Source organism: Aegilops tauschii, chromosome 2 (assembly GCF_002575655.3).
Source record: "Aegilops tauschii subsp. strangulata cultivar AL8/78 chromosome 2, Aet v6.0, whole genome shotgun sequence".
Classification (NCBI taxonomy): Eukaryota; Viridiplantae; Streptophyta; class Magnoliopsida; order Poales; family Poaceae; genus Aegilops; species Aegilops tauschii.
Genome location: NC_053036.3, coordinates 562,802,781 through 562,821,006, shown reverse-complemented (window position 1 = coordinate 562,821,006; position 18,226 = coordinate 562,802,781). Strand labels below are relative to the sequence as shown.

General features: G+C 41.9%; 1 protein-coding gene across 1 annotated transcript; it reads left to right on the top strand.

Moving 5' to 3' along the window:
* Window positions 1-1,526: 1,526 nt before the first annotated feature.
* Window positions 1,527-3,323, top strand: LOC109749013 (receptor-like protein kinase FERONIA). Its single transcript, XM_020308008.4, has one exon. It carries the CDS (start codon window positions 1,642-1,644, stop codon window positions 3,175-3,177), a length of 1,536 nt encoding a protein of 511 aa, XP_020163597.1. The 5' UTR covers window positions 1,527-1,641; the 3' UTR covers window positions 3,178-3,323.
* Window positions 3,324-18,226: the final 14,903 nt, after the last annotated feature.

The following is an 18,226-nucleotide window of genomic DNA, read 5'->3' as shown; positions in this document are numbered from 1 at the left end:
TTTGAAATGATAGCAAATGAAGTCATGAAAGTGGTGTGTGGCTGGCGGATAGAGACGAACATGGTCAGGGGTGAATGTGTTGTTGTCTCTTCATGCTTGGTTTGCCACAGCACCCCGATGTGTTGAAGTTCCTTTCGTTGTGTGCTGAACTTTTGGCAGGGTCGTTAATAGGCAGTGTGTGCTTAAATTATTGCATGTTAATAGGCAGTGTGTGCTCATGTTGTTGAGGATCCGGTCTGTGGATGCCCAAACGCATGAATTCCCCATTTGCTCTAGGTACCTGCTACTTGTTGCTTTCTTTTGGCAGCTTCTAAGATAGGACATGATGGTTTCGTTAAAATCAAAGAGGAAGCTCTTTTTTAAAGAAAAAAAATGTGACAACTAAGGGCCCCTTTTGTTTAGTGGAAAAGTGGAGAAAAAACATAGGAATAGAAAACTGTTATATGGTGGGGCTATTCATATGTTTGGTTCAAAGGAATGGAGAGTATGAAAAATTAAGAAAAATTCTGGTAGTCTCAATTCCAACGAAAAAATGCAGAAATTTTATAATCCACTTGAACCTTTGTTTTCAAATTCCCCTACACATGAAAACTGAGACCAAGGTCCTTAACAGCATGATAACGTTAATGTCCCTTCTATTTTTCCGCTTTAATACAGCTTGGTTCTTATTTAACTATGTTCGTTAGGATTTTCATGTTTTTTCCTATCCCTGTGATCGAAAGACCCAAATTATAAAAGTCTATATGTTTTCCAGTCCTCTGTTTTGACGCCTTTGTTCTTAATTGATTCTTGCATTTGTACCCTTCTTAGCTTTTCCAAATGGCCAGAATCCAAAGATGCCCTAAATGAGCTGGCTCCGGTTGACGCAGCCACCATTTTTAGCAAAAAAGCATTTATTTACCGGAAAAGACGATGCGATAATTATGTGATGGTGATCGAAGTCGGCAAGCAAAAACCCCCGACGTGGCTTCAAACGCTGAACGCTCAGGAGCACTAGAGCAGAGCAGTCAAGCTCGGCGACCATGATACAAGTGCGTTTGAAGCGCTGGAAATGAGCTGTAAATAATTCTCTGTGCTACTACTAGTAACTCCAACCGAATCTCGTAGTGGGTTATCAAGAGATAAGTTGACACGGTGACTGCGGCGTGGGCGGGCTAGCTGTTGTTTTCGTCGAGGATGTGAGACGACTTTGACCCTTCGACGATAGCTCCCTGCCAGCGGGCATCGGTCGGTGGTTCGCGTCCGGAGCTGGTTGCGATCGGTGCATGCCATAGCGCGTTGGAGAAATAGGCCGCCTGCCAGCTTGGATCCACCAAGGCCGAACACGTTTCCAGACGATCAATCGGGTCGTTTTTCCTCCACTTGTGAGAGGAAGCAGAGCATTTTCAGTGTGTTCTTCGCGGGTAAAAATGCATGATACCATTATCACACCGTGTTCAGGAGGGCAGTAGACACTAGACATAGACAGTGACAGAAATCATTTGTGCTCCACAGCCCATAAATATCGCCTCCCACCACAACCACGCTCTGCACAGCCCATATATGCCAAACAATCGTGATTCGAACTGAGGCGCGCGCATCATCACGGGCCAACCAAGCAAAGCCGCCACTACACTAGCTTTGCTAGCAGCTAGTAGTCCCATGGCCATGGCCAAGGCCTGCTCGACTGTGCTTCCGTGCCTCTTGCTGCTAGCCATCGTGTCCCTTTCCCTTGCCGCCGCGGACGGCGGCGGCAACAACTCCACCGACCCTGCCGGGCAGGTCCGCCTGAGCTGCGGCTCGTCCGCCTCGGCCACCGACTCCGACGGCCGTGCGTGGGACGGTGACTCCGCGTCCATGTTCTTGCCGTCGACGAACGCCGGCGTCGCGGCCCGTGCGTCGTATCAAGACCCGTCGCTGCCTTCTACCGTGCCTTACATGACGGCGCGCGTGTTCGCGTCGAGCCACACCTACACCTTCCTCGTCCGCCCCGGCCGCGTGTTCCTCCGCCTCTACTTCTACCCGGCCGACTACGGCAACCGCAGCGCCTCCGGCGCCCTCTTCGGCGTCACGGCCGGCGGCGTCACGCTGCTGCAGGACTTCAACGCGTCCCAGACCGCGCTCGCGCTCGACGCCGCCTACCTCGTCCGCGAGTTCTCCCTCAACGTCAACTCGAGCGGGAGGCTGGAGGTTACCTTCGCCCCGTCCCCTGGCGCCTCCTCCCACTACGCGTTCGTGAACGGCATCGAGATCTTGCCCACGCCAGACGTGTTCACGAAGCCGGTGCCGACCTTCGCCAACGGGGGGCGCCCGGACCCGATGCCCGTCCGCGCCGACACGGCCTTCCAGACCATGTACCGTCTCAACGTCGGCGGCGAGGCCGTCTCTCCGGCTGACGACTCCGGCCGCTTCTACCGCACCTGGGACACGGACATCCCTTACATATTCGGCGCGGCCGGCGGGGTCTCCTTCGAGAAGGACAGCGACGTCACCATCCGATACCCGCCGTCCGTGCCGCCGCACATCGCGCCGGAGGGCGTGTACGCGTCGGCGAGGTCCATGGGCCCGACTGCGCAGATCAACCTGAACTACAACCTCACGTGGATCCTGCCCGTGGACGCGGGGTTCTACTACCTCCTGAGGTTCCACTTCTGCGAGATCCAGGACCCGATCACCAGGGTGAACCAGCGCTCCTTCTTCATCTACATCAACAACCAGACGGCGCAGGAGCAGATGGACGTCATCGCGTGGAGCGGAAGGATAGGGGTTCCGGTGTACACCGACTACCTCGTCGTCACGACGGGCTCCGGCCAGATGGATATGTGGGTCGCGCTGCACCCGGACCTCAGCAGCAGGCCGGAGTACTACGACGCGATACTCAACGGCCTCGAGGTGTTCAAGCTCCAGACGTACGGCAGCAACAACCTCGCCGGGGCCAACCCGCCGATCCCACAGAAACAGTTCTACCAAGGGGAGTCCAAGAGGAAAAGTGCCGTAGCTGCGGCCGTTGGTGGAACGGTCGCCGGTGGCCTCCTTGCGGTGTTGATCGGCTGCCTATGCGCGTGCGCTATTTGCAGACGGGGCAGAAAGGCGACATCGGTGGTCGTGTGCGAGCCAGAAGCCATTCCTGATAAACAAGCCCATGGTCCCCCTAGCCCAACAAAAAGCTCTGCTTTGTTTAAGTCGGGCCAGACATAAATGGGCCTCCCCAAAGAAGTTACGAACAGACCATAGTGTGAGAAATCCTATAAAGTTTCTTTATTTAACCTGCGCAAATACAAAAGTTCGTGCATCTCAGAAAAGGCTCATTGCATATATATAAAGTGTGCTTATTCATCTAAAAATATATTCTGTTTATCTATAAAAATATATTCATGCATTAATATTTGTGTGTATATATTTTCTTAAGAAATTCATGTTCCTATTTTAAATATCCATAATATATATGTATGAGAAAAGTATGTTTTTGGTCCCTCAAGTTCCCCAAAAATATATACTTGGTCCCTCAAGGTCAATTTGGTAGACATTTGGTCCTTTAAGTCTCAAAATCAGGTAAGTTTAGTCCAAAACCATATTTTGACCATGTTGACCGGGTTTGACCGATAAACACTAAACTTAAAAAAATAGCAAAAAGAGAATTAAAAAAACTGAAATTATGTGGTTACCAAGATGCTTCGGTGCGCTAGGTGCGTGAAAATCTGTATGGTGTTTTGACATTCGAGGAGCTTGTGGCAAAAAAAACTTTGGCTCACAAAGAAAGCCAAATTTTGTTTTCTTGCTATAGCTCCTCGGATGTTATTTGACCACCAAAATTTACACGCAACTAGCGCCCCAAGCATCTTGGTTGTCACAAATTTTCAGTTTTTTTAATTTACTATTCATCAGTCAAACCTGGTGAACATGGTCAAACCGAGTCAACGTGCTCAAAATCTGGTTTTGGACCAAACTTATCAGGGTTTGAGACTTGAAGGACCAAATGTCTATCAAAAAATCTTGAGAGATCAAGTCTATACTTTTGGGGAACTTGAGGGTCCAAAAACAAAAAAAATTTCTATGTGTGTGTGTGTGATGCTCATCGAATATTAAAAAAATGTTCATAGAGAAATAAAAAAAGATATAGAAATTTGGCCGAACCGTGGAATCTACTAGGCCCATCGCGCGCCCCACTGTGCATTTGGTCGTCTATTCAACACACTAAGCGCGGAACATGGTTTATCAATCATTCCCATAGCTCATAGATATATTACTCAAAATTGCCACAACTATAAAAAAATGTATATTTATTCCTAGTTTTGTTTTCTATTAGTCACTGACAAGGGTATGTGAAATGTAAATCTTACAATGTAAGCATCAAATAGACTAAACCTAAGAAAATAATCATCAACTAGATTACATCAAATAAAGAACAAATAGAATGGAGGAAGAAACATGATATACTTGACAGAGCACTACCAAGTCGATAGACACGACCACTGTCACCATAATTAGTGTTCGTGGAGCATTGTCCTTTTTTCAAGATAATGTCCACATACACCGCCTCGCCGGCTCCACAAGGTGGTTGGGCCTTGCGACGACGTTTTTATGGACCCCTCGCAAATCTTGGAACAATCTAGGAGTGGTTCATGTATCAAGACTAATTCCTGCGCGCTGCAAGTTTGGGTCCATGTCCCAAAGTCTTATTATTTGCTTCAGTGTTGCTAGCACAAGCTTTCTTCAACTTCTTGTTAAGTGCTTTAAGACTTCACTACAGAGTTGATGACAATGTACAACCATCTCCAGATCATCGATTCTTTGATGCATGCACATGTTGTGTTTTTTTATCACTGTCGGAGCTGAAGAAAAATAAATTTATGTTGTGAACCCCCCTAATCTATGCTATCTAAAATAATCATTACAGATGTGCCAAAACGGGGTGGGGGGGGGGGGGGCATTTGTGTTTCATATTTATCGAGTCGTTAGAAGTGGACAATGTTTGCATCACCGAGAGCAGCGATGAACCAACACCGCCTTCCTTGATGGTGATATGACCATTGTTCTTGAATTTCTTGCGTACGATGGTGCATCATGAAAACCGCTCATCATTAATTTTTGGAAAGTTTTTGCTCTTAGTCATATCATGAGCCACTTTGATTTATATATCTATTTTGATATTTCCACTTAGGAGGTGTTTAGTTCATTAATTTCCTCCCGCCCTCCAATTACAGGGCAAAGGAAAAACGATACGATTGTTTGATTTACATTGGCTCATAATCAGTTAGCACGTGATTGATACTACTCTATTCAATATCAATTACACCAAAAATCTCCCATCACAAAAACGACACCTGAGCGAAAGTCGTTTTCTCGTTGCAAGCCTTCACCTTCCTCCTCGGCTTCCATACGTAACAAGCCATGTCTCCTTTGTCGATCTCGTCCTCCATGTAGTAGTGTGTTCTCCTGCGAGGTCCTAGCATCGACAGTGATCGGCTTGGTTTTGGCATGCCGGAAATTGTTGATCCGGTCGGTGAGAACGGACTATACTCCTGCTTCTAGCAGCGAGGAGGTTGTGAGGCCATGAGGAGATGATGGTCAAGTCGGTGATAGAGCATCCACCTGTCTGGTATGGCTCTTGATCAAGTGTCAGCAACATGGAGCACGGATTGTGGAGGATGCAATGTGCGTCGCCGCTGGTGGTAGTATTAACACACACGGCTGGGGCAGCTGACGAAGAGGGGAAAATGGTGTTGAAAATTCAGGTCAAATTCCATTGCGTTTTCATATTGTGTTTGATATTGATTTTTACCATGGCTAGAAAGCAGCGTCCGGGGGTGTTCAGATCGCGCTAGCATGAAAAAATGGTTGGGTTCTCTCCTTCCAAACCCCTTCTTCTCGATTCCCTTTCATTTTTTCTATTTCTTGGGATTGGAACTGATAGAGCACAATTCTCCTCATTGGGTGGTGGATATGGCCTAGATTTGGATCTATCTTGTCCTGGATCTGCAAACAAGTAAACTCCCTTCGTATATGTTGATATTGGTCCTGAAAAATCGATACAAAATCTATGATTTCCTTTTGTTTCTCCTAGCGAATCACTTTGGTGTGTCATTTGTTGCAGGTGTGGGCATGAGCCGTCCGAGGAGGTGATACACTCTGTTGGCAGTCCAAGGATCCCCTTCTGCTTACTCTACTGAGTCTGGCTGCACCATTTTGACTCGAAGGTATGGACCGATTCGACACTACTACTAGGCTTCTGATTTGTCTCAAATAAAAAGCATGTAATATTCCCATGTGATTGATGTGCTCTTTGGAAGCACTCTATGTTAAATGATTGAATATTATCCATTTATTATTATTTTAGTTTGATCCTGATTACTATTAGAAATGTTGACTGGGATACTATATCTTTAGGGATGGTTTGATATTTTGTGACGTCCCAACTGAAAAGTTTGATACTTGTTTTTTCACGTTGTGTTTCCGTTACCACCATATTATGATTACATTACCATTTGTGTTGCCATTTTCCAACCAAACACCTCCTTATTTTGATTTGTATGTTGTGCCTATCCAAACGAATTTGCATGTTGGAGCAAATTAAAATAACAATAATTTATGCCAAACTTTTATACTTTATATAACATGTTTTTTTAGCATTCTACTAAATCTATAAGTATGACTGCTCTCTATAGTGTCATTAACCACATAACATTATTGCTAAATATATTGTTTTCTTATACAATTATAATATATCATTTCAAATTATTTGTGCTAAATTTAAACTATATTTTGTGATGAAAAGTGTACTTTATTAATTGCATAAATTTTGTATGTGTGTGTGATATTCTTAAATACTCTCTCCACTTTTTTACTCTGCATTTAACATGTTTACGTTTTTATTTAGTTTGCGTCTTGCCCATCTGCACTAATACATGCATCACAAGCAAACTCTAATTGGGATTGTTTGCCAATGCATGAACTGCATGCAACCCAGTCTCTTTTCATTTGTTTGTGGGCCTGGAATTTTATACAGACTAAATGAAAATTGAGAGAGTGTGATGGTATAGATATCTAAGACGCACTATGAGCCAAATATCCTAACAATAGTTTCTAGTTTATTATTGGGTAAATATTTGAAGAATCTTCTAGAGTATAAGTGGAACCATTAGTATTGATTTCTTGATGGTATTTTCATCATCAAATGTGTCTTCCAAGTTACAACAGATGCATTATTTAGTTGACAACATGTGCATGCTATGTACTTTGAAACAAAATAATTTCACTTATAGTAATCAGGGATGAACATAAAACCTTGGCGTTAGATCCGATGTATATAAGTACTCCTTCAAAACGGTAACATGTTTACCTTTTTTCTCTTTCTAAAATATGCATAAGCATGCGTATCATTGCATCAGAGAAGAAGCGGCAAAGAAGCCGAGTACAATGCCTTTCGGCCGGTACTACTCCAAAATGCATTCCTTAGGCCCAAATATGGTGAAGTGTCATATAGTAGACGTTCACATAACACCACTAAGGAAAACAACAACATAGATATCATCAAAATATCGAACGAGTACCAAATTCACATGATTACTTATGACAAGACTTCTCCCATGCCCTCAAGAACAAAAGTAACTACTCGCAAATAATATTTATGTTCAAGATCAGAGGGGTATTGAATAGCATCAAGGATCTGAACATATAATCTTCCACCAAATAAACCAACTAGCATCAACTACAAGATGTAATCAACACTGCTAGCAACCCACAGGTACCAATATGAGGTTTTGAGACAAAGATTAAATACAAGAGATGAACTAGGGTTTGAGATGAGATGGTGCTTGTGAATATTTTCATGGAGATTGGCTCTCCCATGATGAGAGGGTTGTTGGTGATGACAATAGCTTCGATTTTCCCCTCCGGAGGGAAGCATCCCTGGCGGAATCGCTTCGCTGGAGAGAAAAAGTGCTCATGCCCAAGTTCCACCTCGAGACGGCGGTGCTCCATCCCGAAAGTCCTCTCTTTATTTTTTTCTAAGGCAAATGGGATTATATACCAGAAGATGGGCCACAGAGGCTGGCTAGGGGCCCCACAAGCCACCAGGGCGCACCCTCGTGCCTTGTGGGCACCTGTGTGGCCTGCTCTGGTATTTCTTTTCTCTCCAGTATTTTTTTATTACTCCAAAATAATTCTTTGTGAAATTTCAGATCATTTGGAGTTGTGCAGAATAGGTATCTCTAACATAGTTTTCTCATGTCTAGAATTCCAGCTGCCGGCAATCTCCCTCTTCATGTAAATCTTGCAAATTAAGAGAGAAAATACATTAGAATTGCTCCAGAAAGTGTTATATTGATAAAAACATTGTAAATAACAATAGGAAAACATGGTGGAAAATGGACGTATCAACTCCCCCAAGCTTAGACCTCGCTTATCCTAAAGCAAAAACCGATATCGATAATCATGCCCACATGTTTAGAGAGAGAGGTGCCGATAAAAACAAAATACGGACATGGAAGCATCATTATTGTTATTATAACATCAATATGTATTATCGTAGAACTTCTCATGAGCAAGTAACAATTCATCACAACAACAAAGTATAAGGCATAAACTTTCTTGAAAACTAACAAACTATGTTCTCAGTCAACAAGGCAATTACAGTTCATCATAGTTTCAGGAAGGGTCTCATGTAAGAGATTTTGTTTAGCAAATCATACTCAACTATCATTTAGTCTTCTATGATTGCTGACAATCATGACATATATATGGACCAAAAGTTTCAGTCTGACACATATAAAGATATGGGCTTATAGTTTCGCCTCCCAGCTCATTTACCTCAAGGGTAATGTCAACAATAATAACTCATATCCAACTGGATATATATCCAAGATCTTTCCCCACCACATGATGCTTGCAAAAGAGAAAAATGAAAAAGGAATAGAGGAGAACACTATTGACTCTTGCATGAAAAGTAAATACATAAACGTAAAAGATAGGCCCTTCGCAGAGGGAAGCAGAGGTTGTAATGCGCTTTTTGTTTGGATGTGCAAGCTCTTAAGGTAAAGGAACATCACTTTATATTACCTCTTGTGATAGCAACCTTTATTATGCAGTCTGTCGATTTTATTTCTTTACCATCACAAGATCATACAAAGCTTATTTTCCCTTACAATAAAAAATCATCCATATTTAGGAGCAATTTTTATTGCTTTATGCACTAATGACAACTTACTTGAAGGATCTTATTAAATCCCTAGGTAGATATAGTGGACTCTGACGTTTAAGGATTTTTGATGCACAAGTAGTATCTCTACTTGGTGCAAATTTTTGGCTAGCAAAGATATTGAGAAAGCACCACATGTTTGGGGATCCATAACAATATAACTTCTATGTGAATATAAGCAAACATAACTCATTACGTTTTCTTCCTTGTCCAACGTTAACTATTTGACATAAAATATTTAATGGGGGATCACAATCATAAAATATGTCCAAGATAGTATATTTATATGTGAATCTTCTCTTCCCTTAGTAATCTTTCATGAATTGCATCATTGACCAAAACTATGTTTGTTAACTTCCAATAAATTTTACCACTTATACTTTTATTTATGTAAAGTCATTACTTTCCATGGGATTAGCATACGATCTTTGCATTATTTTCATTGCTAAGATTGAACCATGAAAGTAAAGAAGCAAAACTCAAACTACTCTTTATTATATAACTCTCAACTCGATTACATAGATAGATAGATCACGAAACTAGCACCCGAAAATAGATCATACTAAATTTTTATTCTACTAAATCACAAAATAACTAAGGATCGAACTAAGATAAGTAAAGATAATAAAAGTGGCGGTGACATGATACCGGGCACCTGCCCCAAGCTTGGCACAAGCCAAGGGGAGTGCCCATACCCGTGTACTTAAGTTTCTTTCTTCCGTGATGAGGTAGTGGGCTTTTCCTTCAGCTTCAGCAGATATTCCATCTTACGGTTGATACTCCGAAGGGCGATGTTTTGCTCTTCCAACAAAATAACTTCACGAGTGAGAGATGTATTTTGAGTGCAAATCGTTTCAAAGACCCTGCCTCGGAATGAAACTTCCGTAGGATTTGTTCATGTTCATGCTCAGGTACACAACATCTAATAGTACCATCTACTCCTTCTTTATAAAGATGTGGATCATCCAAAAAGTAATGTCTTAAATCAAAGAAGAACTTTTTCTTTTGTTGGTATGTGAAACTAGGTGGTATATATTTAGCAACAATGTAATTAGCATAGTCTGCATACCAAGGAGTATTACGAGAAGGATTTATAGCAACTAATTGTTCATCAGGAAAACTATCATCAATAGGCAGTGGGTCATCAAGAACATTTTCCAATCTAAACAAATTATCAGTTATGGGATGCTCAGCTCCCTTCCTATCAGTAATATGCAAGTCAAACTCTTGTAGAAAAAGAACCCATCTAATAAACCTAGGTTTATCATCTTTATTTTCCATAATATATTTGATAGCAGCATGGTCGGTGTGCACGGTTACTTTGGAATCAACAATATAAGATCTGAATTTATCACATGCAAACACAACTGCTAGAAATTCTTTTTCAATAGTAGCATAATTTCTTTGAGCACTGTCCAGAGTTTACTAGCATAATGGATAACATTTAATGTCTTATCAACTCTTTTACTAATAGCATAGTCACTAGCATCACACATAATTTCAAACGGCAAGTTCCAATCAGGTGGTTGAACAATAGGTGCAAAGGTTAAGGCTTTCTTAAGCATTTCAAAGGCTTCTACACAATCATCATCAAAAAGATATGGAACATCTTTTTGTAAGAGATTAGTAAGAGGCCCAGAAATTTTAGAGAAGTCCTTAATAAACCTTCTATAGAAACCAGCGTGACCAAGAAAACTTCTTATACCTTTTATATCTTTAGGACATGGCATTTTTTTCAATTGCATCAACTTTAGCTCTATCTACGTCAATACCTCGTTCAGAAATTTTATGCCCAAGAAAAGTACCTTCATTTACCATAAAGTGACACTTCTCCCAATTCAAGACAAGATTAGTTTGTTCACATCTCTGCAAAACTCGATCAAGGTTGCTTAAGCAATCATCAAAAGACGTCCCGTAAACAGAGAAATCATCCATGAAAACCTCAAAAATCTTTTCACAAAAATCAGAGAATATAGTAGTCATACATCTTAGAAAGGTGGCAGGTGCATTACATAAACCAAAGGGCATACATATATAAGCATAAGTTCCAAAGGGACAAGTAAAAGTAGTTTTCTCTTGATTCTGGCACAGGTGTTTGAGAAAAACTAGAATATCCATCAAGGAAACAAAAGTGTGTATGCTTAGATAGTCTTTCTAACATTTGATCAATAAAAAACAAGGTTTAATGATCTTTTTTTGTAGCTTTATTTAATTTTCTGAAATCAATTACCATCCTATAACCAGTTACAATTCTTTGTGGGTTGAGTTCATTTTTATCATTAGAAACAATGGTTATACCTCCTTTCTTAGGAACGCAATGAACATGACTTAGCCATCTACTATCATCTATGGGATAGATTATACCTGCTTCCAGAATATTTAATATTTTAGTTCTTACCACATCCTTCATTTTAGGATTTAACCATCGTTGGTGATCAACAACTGGCTTAGCATCAGGCTCCATATTAATCTTGTGTTGACACAATGTGGGACTAATGCCCTTAAGATCATCAAGAGAGTATCCAATAGCAGCATGGTGCTTCCTTAGATTTTTAAATAATCTCTTTTCTTCATGCTCTGAAAAGTTAGAACTAATAATAACATGCTACATCTTCTTTTCATCAAGGTAAGCTTATTTCAACATGTCAGGTAATTGCTTTAATTCAAACATGGGATCACCCTTAGGTGGAGGAGGTCCTCCAAGAGTTTTAACAGGTAAATTATGTTTAAGGATAGGTGCTTGATTAAAGAATACCTTATCTATTTCATTTCTTTCACTCATATGCATATCATTTTCATGGTCTAGCAAATATCGTCCTAACGGATGAGTAGGAGGTATGACAATAGAGGCAATACCAATAATTTCATCCTTACTAGGTAATTATTTATCACGAGGTTGTCTACGGAATTTAGAAAAATTAAACTCGTGAGATACGCCACAAAAGTTAACGCTACAGTTTCTCTATTGCAGGCTATCTTAGCATTAACTGTATTCAGAAAAGGTCTACCAAATATAATGGGACAAAAATCATCTTGTGGAGAACCAAGAACTAGAAAATCAGTAAGGTATTTCATCTTTCCACACAAGACTTCAACATCTCTAACAATCCCAAGTGGTACATAGTATCTCTATTCACAAGCTTAATAGTAACATCAATGTCCTCTATTTCAGCAGATGCAAAATCATTCACAATCTCTTGATATAAGGTAAACGGAATAGCACTTACACTAGCACCCAAATCACATAAACCATGATAACAATGATCCCCTATCTTAACAGAGATAACATGCATGCCAACAACAGGCTTCTTATCTTTAGGATTTGACTTAGCAATTCTAGTAGCTTCATTACAGAAGTAAATAACATGCCCATCAATATTATCGACCAAGAGATCTTTAACCATAGCAACAACATTAGGTTCAAATTTAATTTGTTCATAGGGTCTAGGTGTTCCAATATTACTTTTATTGACCATAGTTGAGACTTTAGTATGTTCCTTTATCCTAACAGGGAATGGAGGTTTCTCAATGTAAGCAGTTGGCATGACTGGATCAACATTGTAAATGATAGTTTCATCTTTAACTATAACGGGTTCCTCAATCTTTTCTTTAATAGGGAGATAAGTTAAAACATTTCTCCATAGGGAGATCAACATGAGTTGCAAATGATTCGCAAAAAGAGGCTACTATGTTAGAGTCAAGTCCATATTTAGTGCTAAACATATGAAAAACATCGATGTCCATAAAAAATTTAACACAATCAAACTCAAGTTTTATACCTGACTCTTTACCTTTGTCGAGTTCCCAATCTTCAGAGTTGCGTTTAATTATTTCCATAAGATCCCATCTGATTTCAATGATTTTCTTCATAAAGGAACCAATAGAAGAAGAATCGAGCATGGTTTGATCATTCTGAGAAAGCCAAGCATAAAAATTTTGTAAGATAATTTCCATTGAGAACTCATGATTGGGGGCATGTGTACATCATGTAATTAAGCCTCCCCCAGGCTTGAACGATACTTTATCCTTCACAAGGCCGAAAACTATATATACAATTCCGATCACGATGAACATGAGTTGCAATATCAGTCGGTTCCAATCCAATGTTGCAATATCATCACATAGCCTATACCATGTCAATGCCTTTTCCTCCAAAGATAAAGGGAAAATCTTCTTCTTAACCCCCATCTTGGGGTAAACCTACAAGCTTAAATAATCCACAAACTTCATCCACATATATTAAGTACATATCAGGATGTATTGTTCCATCTTCTGCATAAGGATTAGCTAGCAGTTTCTCTATCATACCCGAAGGGATCTCATAATAAACATTTTCAGCAGGTGCAGTAGGTTGAGGGACAACTCTTTGTGCCTCCGGTCGAGGTGAAGATACTCCGAACAAACCCCTCAAAGGATTGTTTTCCATAGTAACAAATGACAGTAAATTTCAGCACCTAATATAAATGTTTCCTTACCAAATTCCACTTACGAAGGTGCTTCACTCCCCGGAAATGGCGCTAGAAAAGAGTCTTGATGACCCACAAGTATAGGGGATCAATCATAGTTCTTTCGACAAGTAAGAGTGTCGAACCCAACTAGGAGCAGAAGGAAATGACAAGAGGTTTTCAGAAAGGTAATTTGTAACGAGCAACAAGTAGCAATAGTAACAAGAGGTGCAGCAAGGGAGCCCAATCCTTTTTGTAGCAAGGGACGGGCTGGAAAATTCTCTTATAATAAGCAAAGCGTTCTTGAGGACAGACGTGAATTTCATCTAATCACTTTCATCATGTTTATTTGATTCACGTTCGTTACTTTGATAATTTGATATGTGGGTGGACCGGTGCTTGGGTGGTGTTCTTACTTGAACAAGCCTCCCACTTATGATTACCCCCTCTCGCAAGCATCGGCAACTACGAAAGAAGAATTAAGATAAATCTAACCATAGCATGAAACATATGGATCAAAATCAGCCCCTTATGGAATCGTGCATAAACTAGGGTTTAAGCTTCTGTCACTCTAGCAACCCATCATCTAATTACTACTCCACAATGCATTCCTTAGGCTCAAATGTGGTGAAGTGTCATGTAGTTGACGTTCACATAACACTACTAAGGGAAACAACAACATACATGTCATCAAAATATCGAACGAATACCAAATTCACATGATTACTTATGACAAGACTTCTTCCATGTCCTCAAGAACAAAAGTAACTACTCACAAATAATATTCATGTTCAAGATCAGAGGGTTATTGAATAGCATCAAGGATCTGAACATATAATCTTCCACCAAATAAACCAACTAGTATCAACTACAAGATGTAATCAACACTACTAGCAACCCACATGTACCAATCTAAGGTTTTGAGACAAAGATTGAATACAAGAGATGAACTAGGGTTTTAGATGAGATGGTGCTGGTGAAGATGTTGATGGAGATTGGCCCTCCCACAATGACAGGGTTGTTGGTGATGATGATAGCTTCGATTTCCCCCTCCCGGAGGGAAGTATCCTCAGCAGAATAGCTCCACCGGAGAGCAAAAGTGCTCATGCCCAAGTTCCGCCTCGAGACGGCGGCGCTCTGTCCCGAAAGTCCTCTCTTTATTTTTTCTAGGGAAAATGGGATTATATACTAGAAGATGGGCCACGGAGGCTGGTGATACGTCTCCAACGTATCTATAATTTATGAAGTCCTCATGCTATTATATTATCCATCTAGGATGTTTTATATGCATTTATATGCTATTTTATATGATTTTTGGGACTAACCTATTAACCTAGAGCCCAGTGCCAGTTTCTGTTTTCTCCTTGTTTTAGAGTATCGCAGAAAAGGAAAACCAAACGGAGTCCAATTGACGTGCAACTTGACGGAGATCATTTTTGGACCAGAAGAAGCCCACGGAGTACCGGAAGTAGGCCAGAAGAGTCCCGGGCTGCCCACGAGGGGGGGGGGCGCCCCCTGCCTCGTGGACAGCCCGGAAACCCCCCTGACGTGAAATCAATGCCAACACCTCTCATATATACCCAAACTTCCAGAAAGAAACCTAGATCGGGAGTTCCGCCGCCAGAAGCCTCTGTAGCCACGAGAAATCAATCTAGGCCCTCTCCGGCACCCTGCCGGAGGGGGCCATCATCACGGGTGGCCATGGAGGAGTATCCCGGAGAGGCCATCATCGCCATGAGGGCCAAGGATCAGAGGGAAAACCTTTCCCCATCTAGGGGGAGGCCATGGAGGAGGAAGCACAAGGGGGAGAACCTCTCCTCCTCTCTCTTGGTGGCGCCGGAGTGCCATCGGGAGGGGAATCAACGCCACGGTGATCGTCTTCATCAACATCACCATCATCATCACCATCCTCATCTCTTTTACGCGGTCCACTCTCCCGCACCCCGCTGTAATCCCTACTTGAACATGGTGCTTTATGCCACATATTATGATCCAATGATGTGTTGCCATCCTATGATGTTTTGAGTAGATATCTTTTGTCTTTGGGCTGATTGATGATCTAGATTGGTATGAGTTGTATGTTTTACTTTGGTGCTGTCCTATGGTGCCCTCCGCGTCGCGCAAGCGTGAGGGATTCCCGCTGTCACTACAAAAAAATACACTTCCATGATGATACGTGTTTGTCACAGTAGGTCGCGTTTTTTGTCATGCATGTACATCCATGACAAATTTATGACAGAATCAAGATAGTCATACCTGTGCTGTCGTAGAAGTGTTCCATGACATTACCAAAATTATCATCACGGAAGTGTCCACTTCCATGACGATAAATCGCGCATCACAGAAGTGCTTTCGTCAAGGGTGACCGACACGTGGCATCCACCGTAAAGGAACGCCGTTAAGCTATCGGGTCGGGTTTTGGATCCGATAACCCGTTAACAGCCGCGACCAATGGGGATTTTCCACGTGTAAAATCATCATTGGCTGGAGGAAACACGTGTCGGCTCAATGTTGGTACAGATGTCATCCAGTCATTGGACAGAAGGCGCCTATGATACGTCGACATGTGGCACGGCCCATCAAGTTTAAATGGACCGGCCCAACTAAAGGCCCACAAGATTTTGCGGACCATAGTGGGCCGGCCCAGCTAAAGGCCCACGAGATTTTATGGACCATAATGGGCTGGCCCAGCTAAAGGCCCACAAGATTTCGCGGGCCATAATGGGCCGGCCCAGGTAAAGGCCCACAAGATTTTTGTGTGCCATAATGGGCCGGCCCAGGTAAAGGCCCACAAAATTCTTGTGGATCATAATGGGCCGGCCCAGCTAAAGGCCCACGAGATTTCGCCGACACTAATGGGCCGGCCTAGCTATAGGCCCACAAGATTTTGAGGACCCTAGTAGGCCGGCCCATTAATTGGCTGCCATGTTTTGGGCTAAATGCCGGCCCATATTTGATCCGGTCCATTAATGGCCTGCCATGTTCCAGGCCTAATAATGGCCCATATGAGATCCGGCCCGTTAAAAGCCTCCCACGTTCTGGGCCAAATCACGGCCCAGATCAGGTCCAGCCCTTTAAGAGGCTTTGGCCTCAATTATGGCCCATATCAGATTGGGCCCGTTAACTGGACGCTATGCTTTTGGGCCCACTTGCTAAAGGCCCATTTAGTAATTCGGCCTGATATTAGTTTCGGCCTATTAAGGGCCCGTTTAACATTTTGGCCCTATATTAATTTCGGTCTGTTAAAAGCCCGTCATATAGTTGGGCCTAACTACGACCCGGTTTGCATCCGGCCTGCTCGCAGCCGATATCTGGTTGGGCATAACAAGGACCGAGACAATTTTAGCCTGTTAAAAGCCCGTGATTTGATTCGCACAATCATGGGCCGGGGTCCATTTCGGGCTGCTGCCGGCCCGTGAGCTGTTCGGCACGTTTCTGGCCCAACCTACTTCTCAGCCTCCTAAAAGCCCATTGAGTTTTCTTGCGAAAAGAGGGCCGGGGGTTACTCGGCCTATTAAAGGCCCGAATCTACTAGTGGGCCAGTTTGACGAGGCCCATGATGCGGATCATACATCGTGATTGCATGACGGCCCGATTATGTACCGTAATTTTACGGTTTGGGCGGTTTACTACGAAGACAGGATATATATATATATACAGTAAAATAACTGCAGCATCGTGAATAAGAAAAAACCTAGACTATACAATAAAGAAATTACGGCATATTACATCCACTGGGCATCAAAGTTCGCCACTATGATAATAAAGCACAAGCCGACAACAGATTACATACACTGGGCATCAAAGATCACCACCAGTGCAAATAAACACGTCGACAAAATAATATACAAAACCGACAACACTTCAATAGAGTTCTAGAAAGGTTAGCCCTGCTGGCGAGCTGCAGCGCAACCACCTGAGCAAGATGATGAGACTGCGCTTGTTCAACACTTATATCTTCCTCACTCTGAAAGATAAACAAGCAGACAGATGACATGTTTTGCACATAAAAGTATCAGTGCTGACAATTCATCACATTTCTTACTGACGAATAAAGTGACACAGTTTAAAATTGCATTAACACAATATGGTATTGTTCAGTTCAAGACATGGCAGGAAATTACATTGTGAAGGAGTTGGCAGCTTCACGACACCATTGGATTACAGATCAAGAACTCATAAGTATCAATGGTTAGTGTGCTGTCAATTTCTCCCATTTCAGATTGGCAAATAAAGAGACGGTTTAAATAATAGTAGAATGATATGACATTGTTCATAGTTAAGACATTGCAGAAAATGACATTGTGTTGTAGTGGGTAGGTTCACCACACCACTGGATTACGGATGAAGAATAGAAGCATACATGCAGTGCAAAAGAAGATCACTTGCTCTGTATAGTTTAATTTACATGGTATGAAGAAGGAATTTGGTTGTACAACTGAAAACTTAAATTGAGAAGGACAAACTTTTGTTTATGAACTACATAATAAACTTTAAACATGCAATTTGATGCAAACACCAAAAATAAACAGCTGTTGCAGTCATGCCTAACCAAATATACACAACAAAGTTTGAAGGCTTGAGAAGGACAAACTTACATTACTGG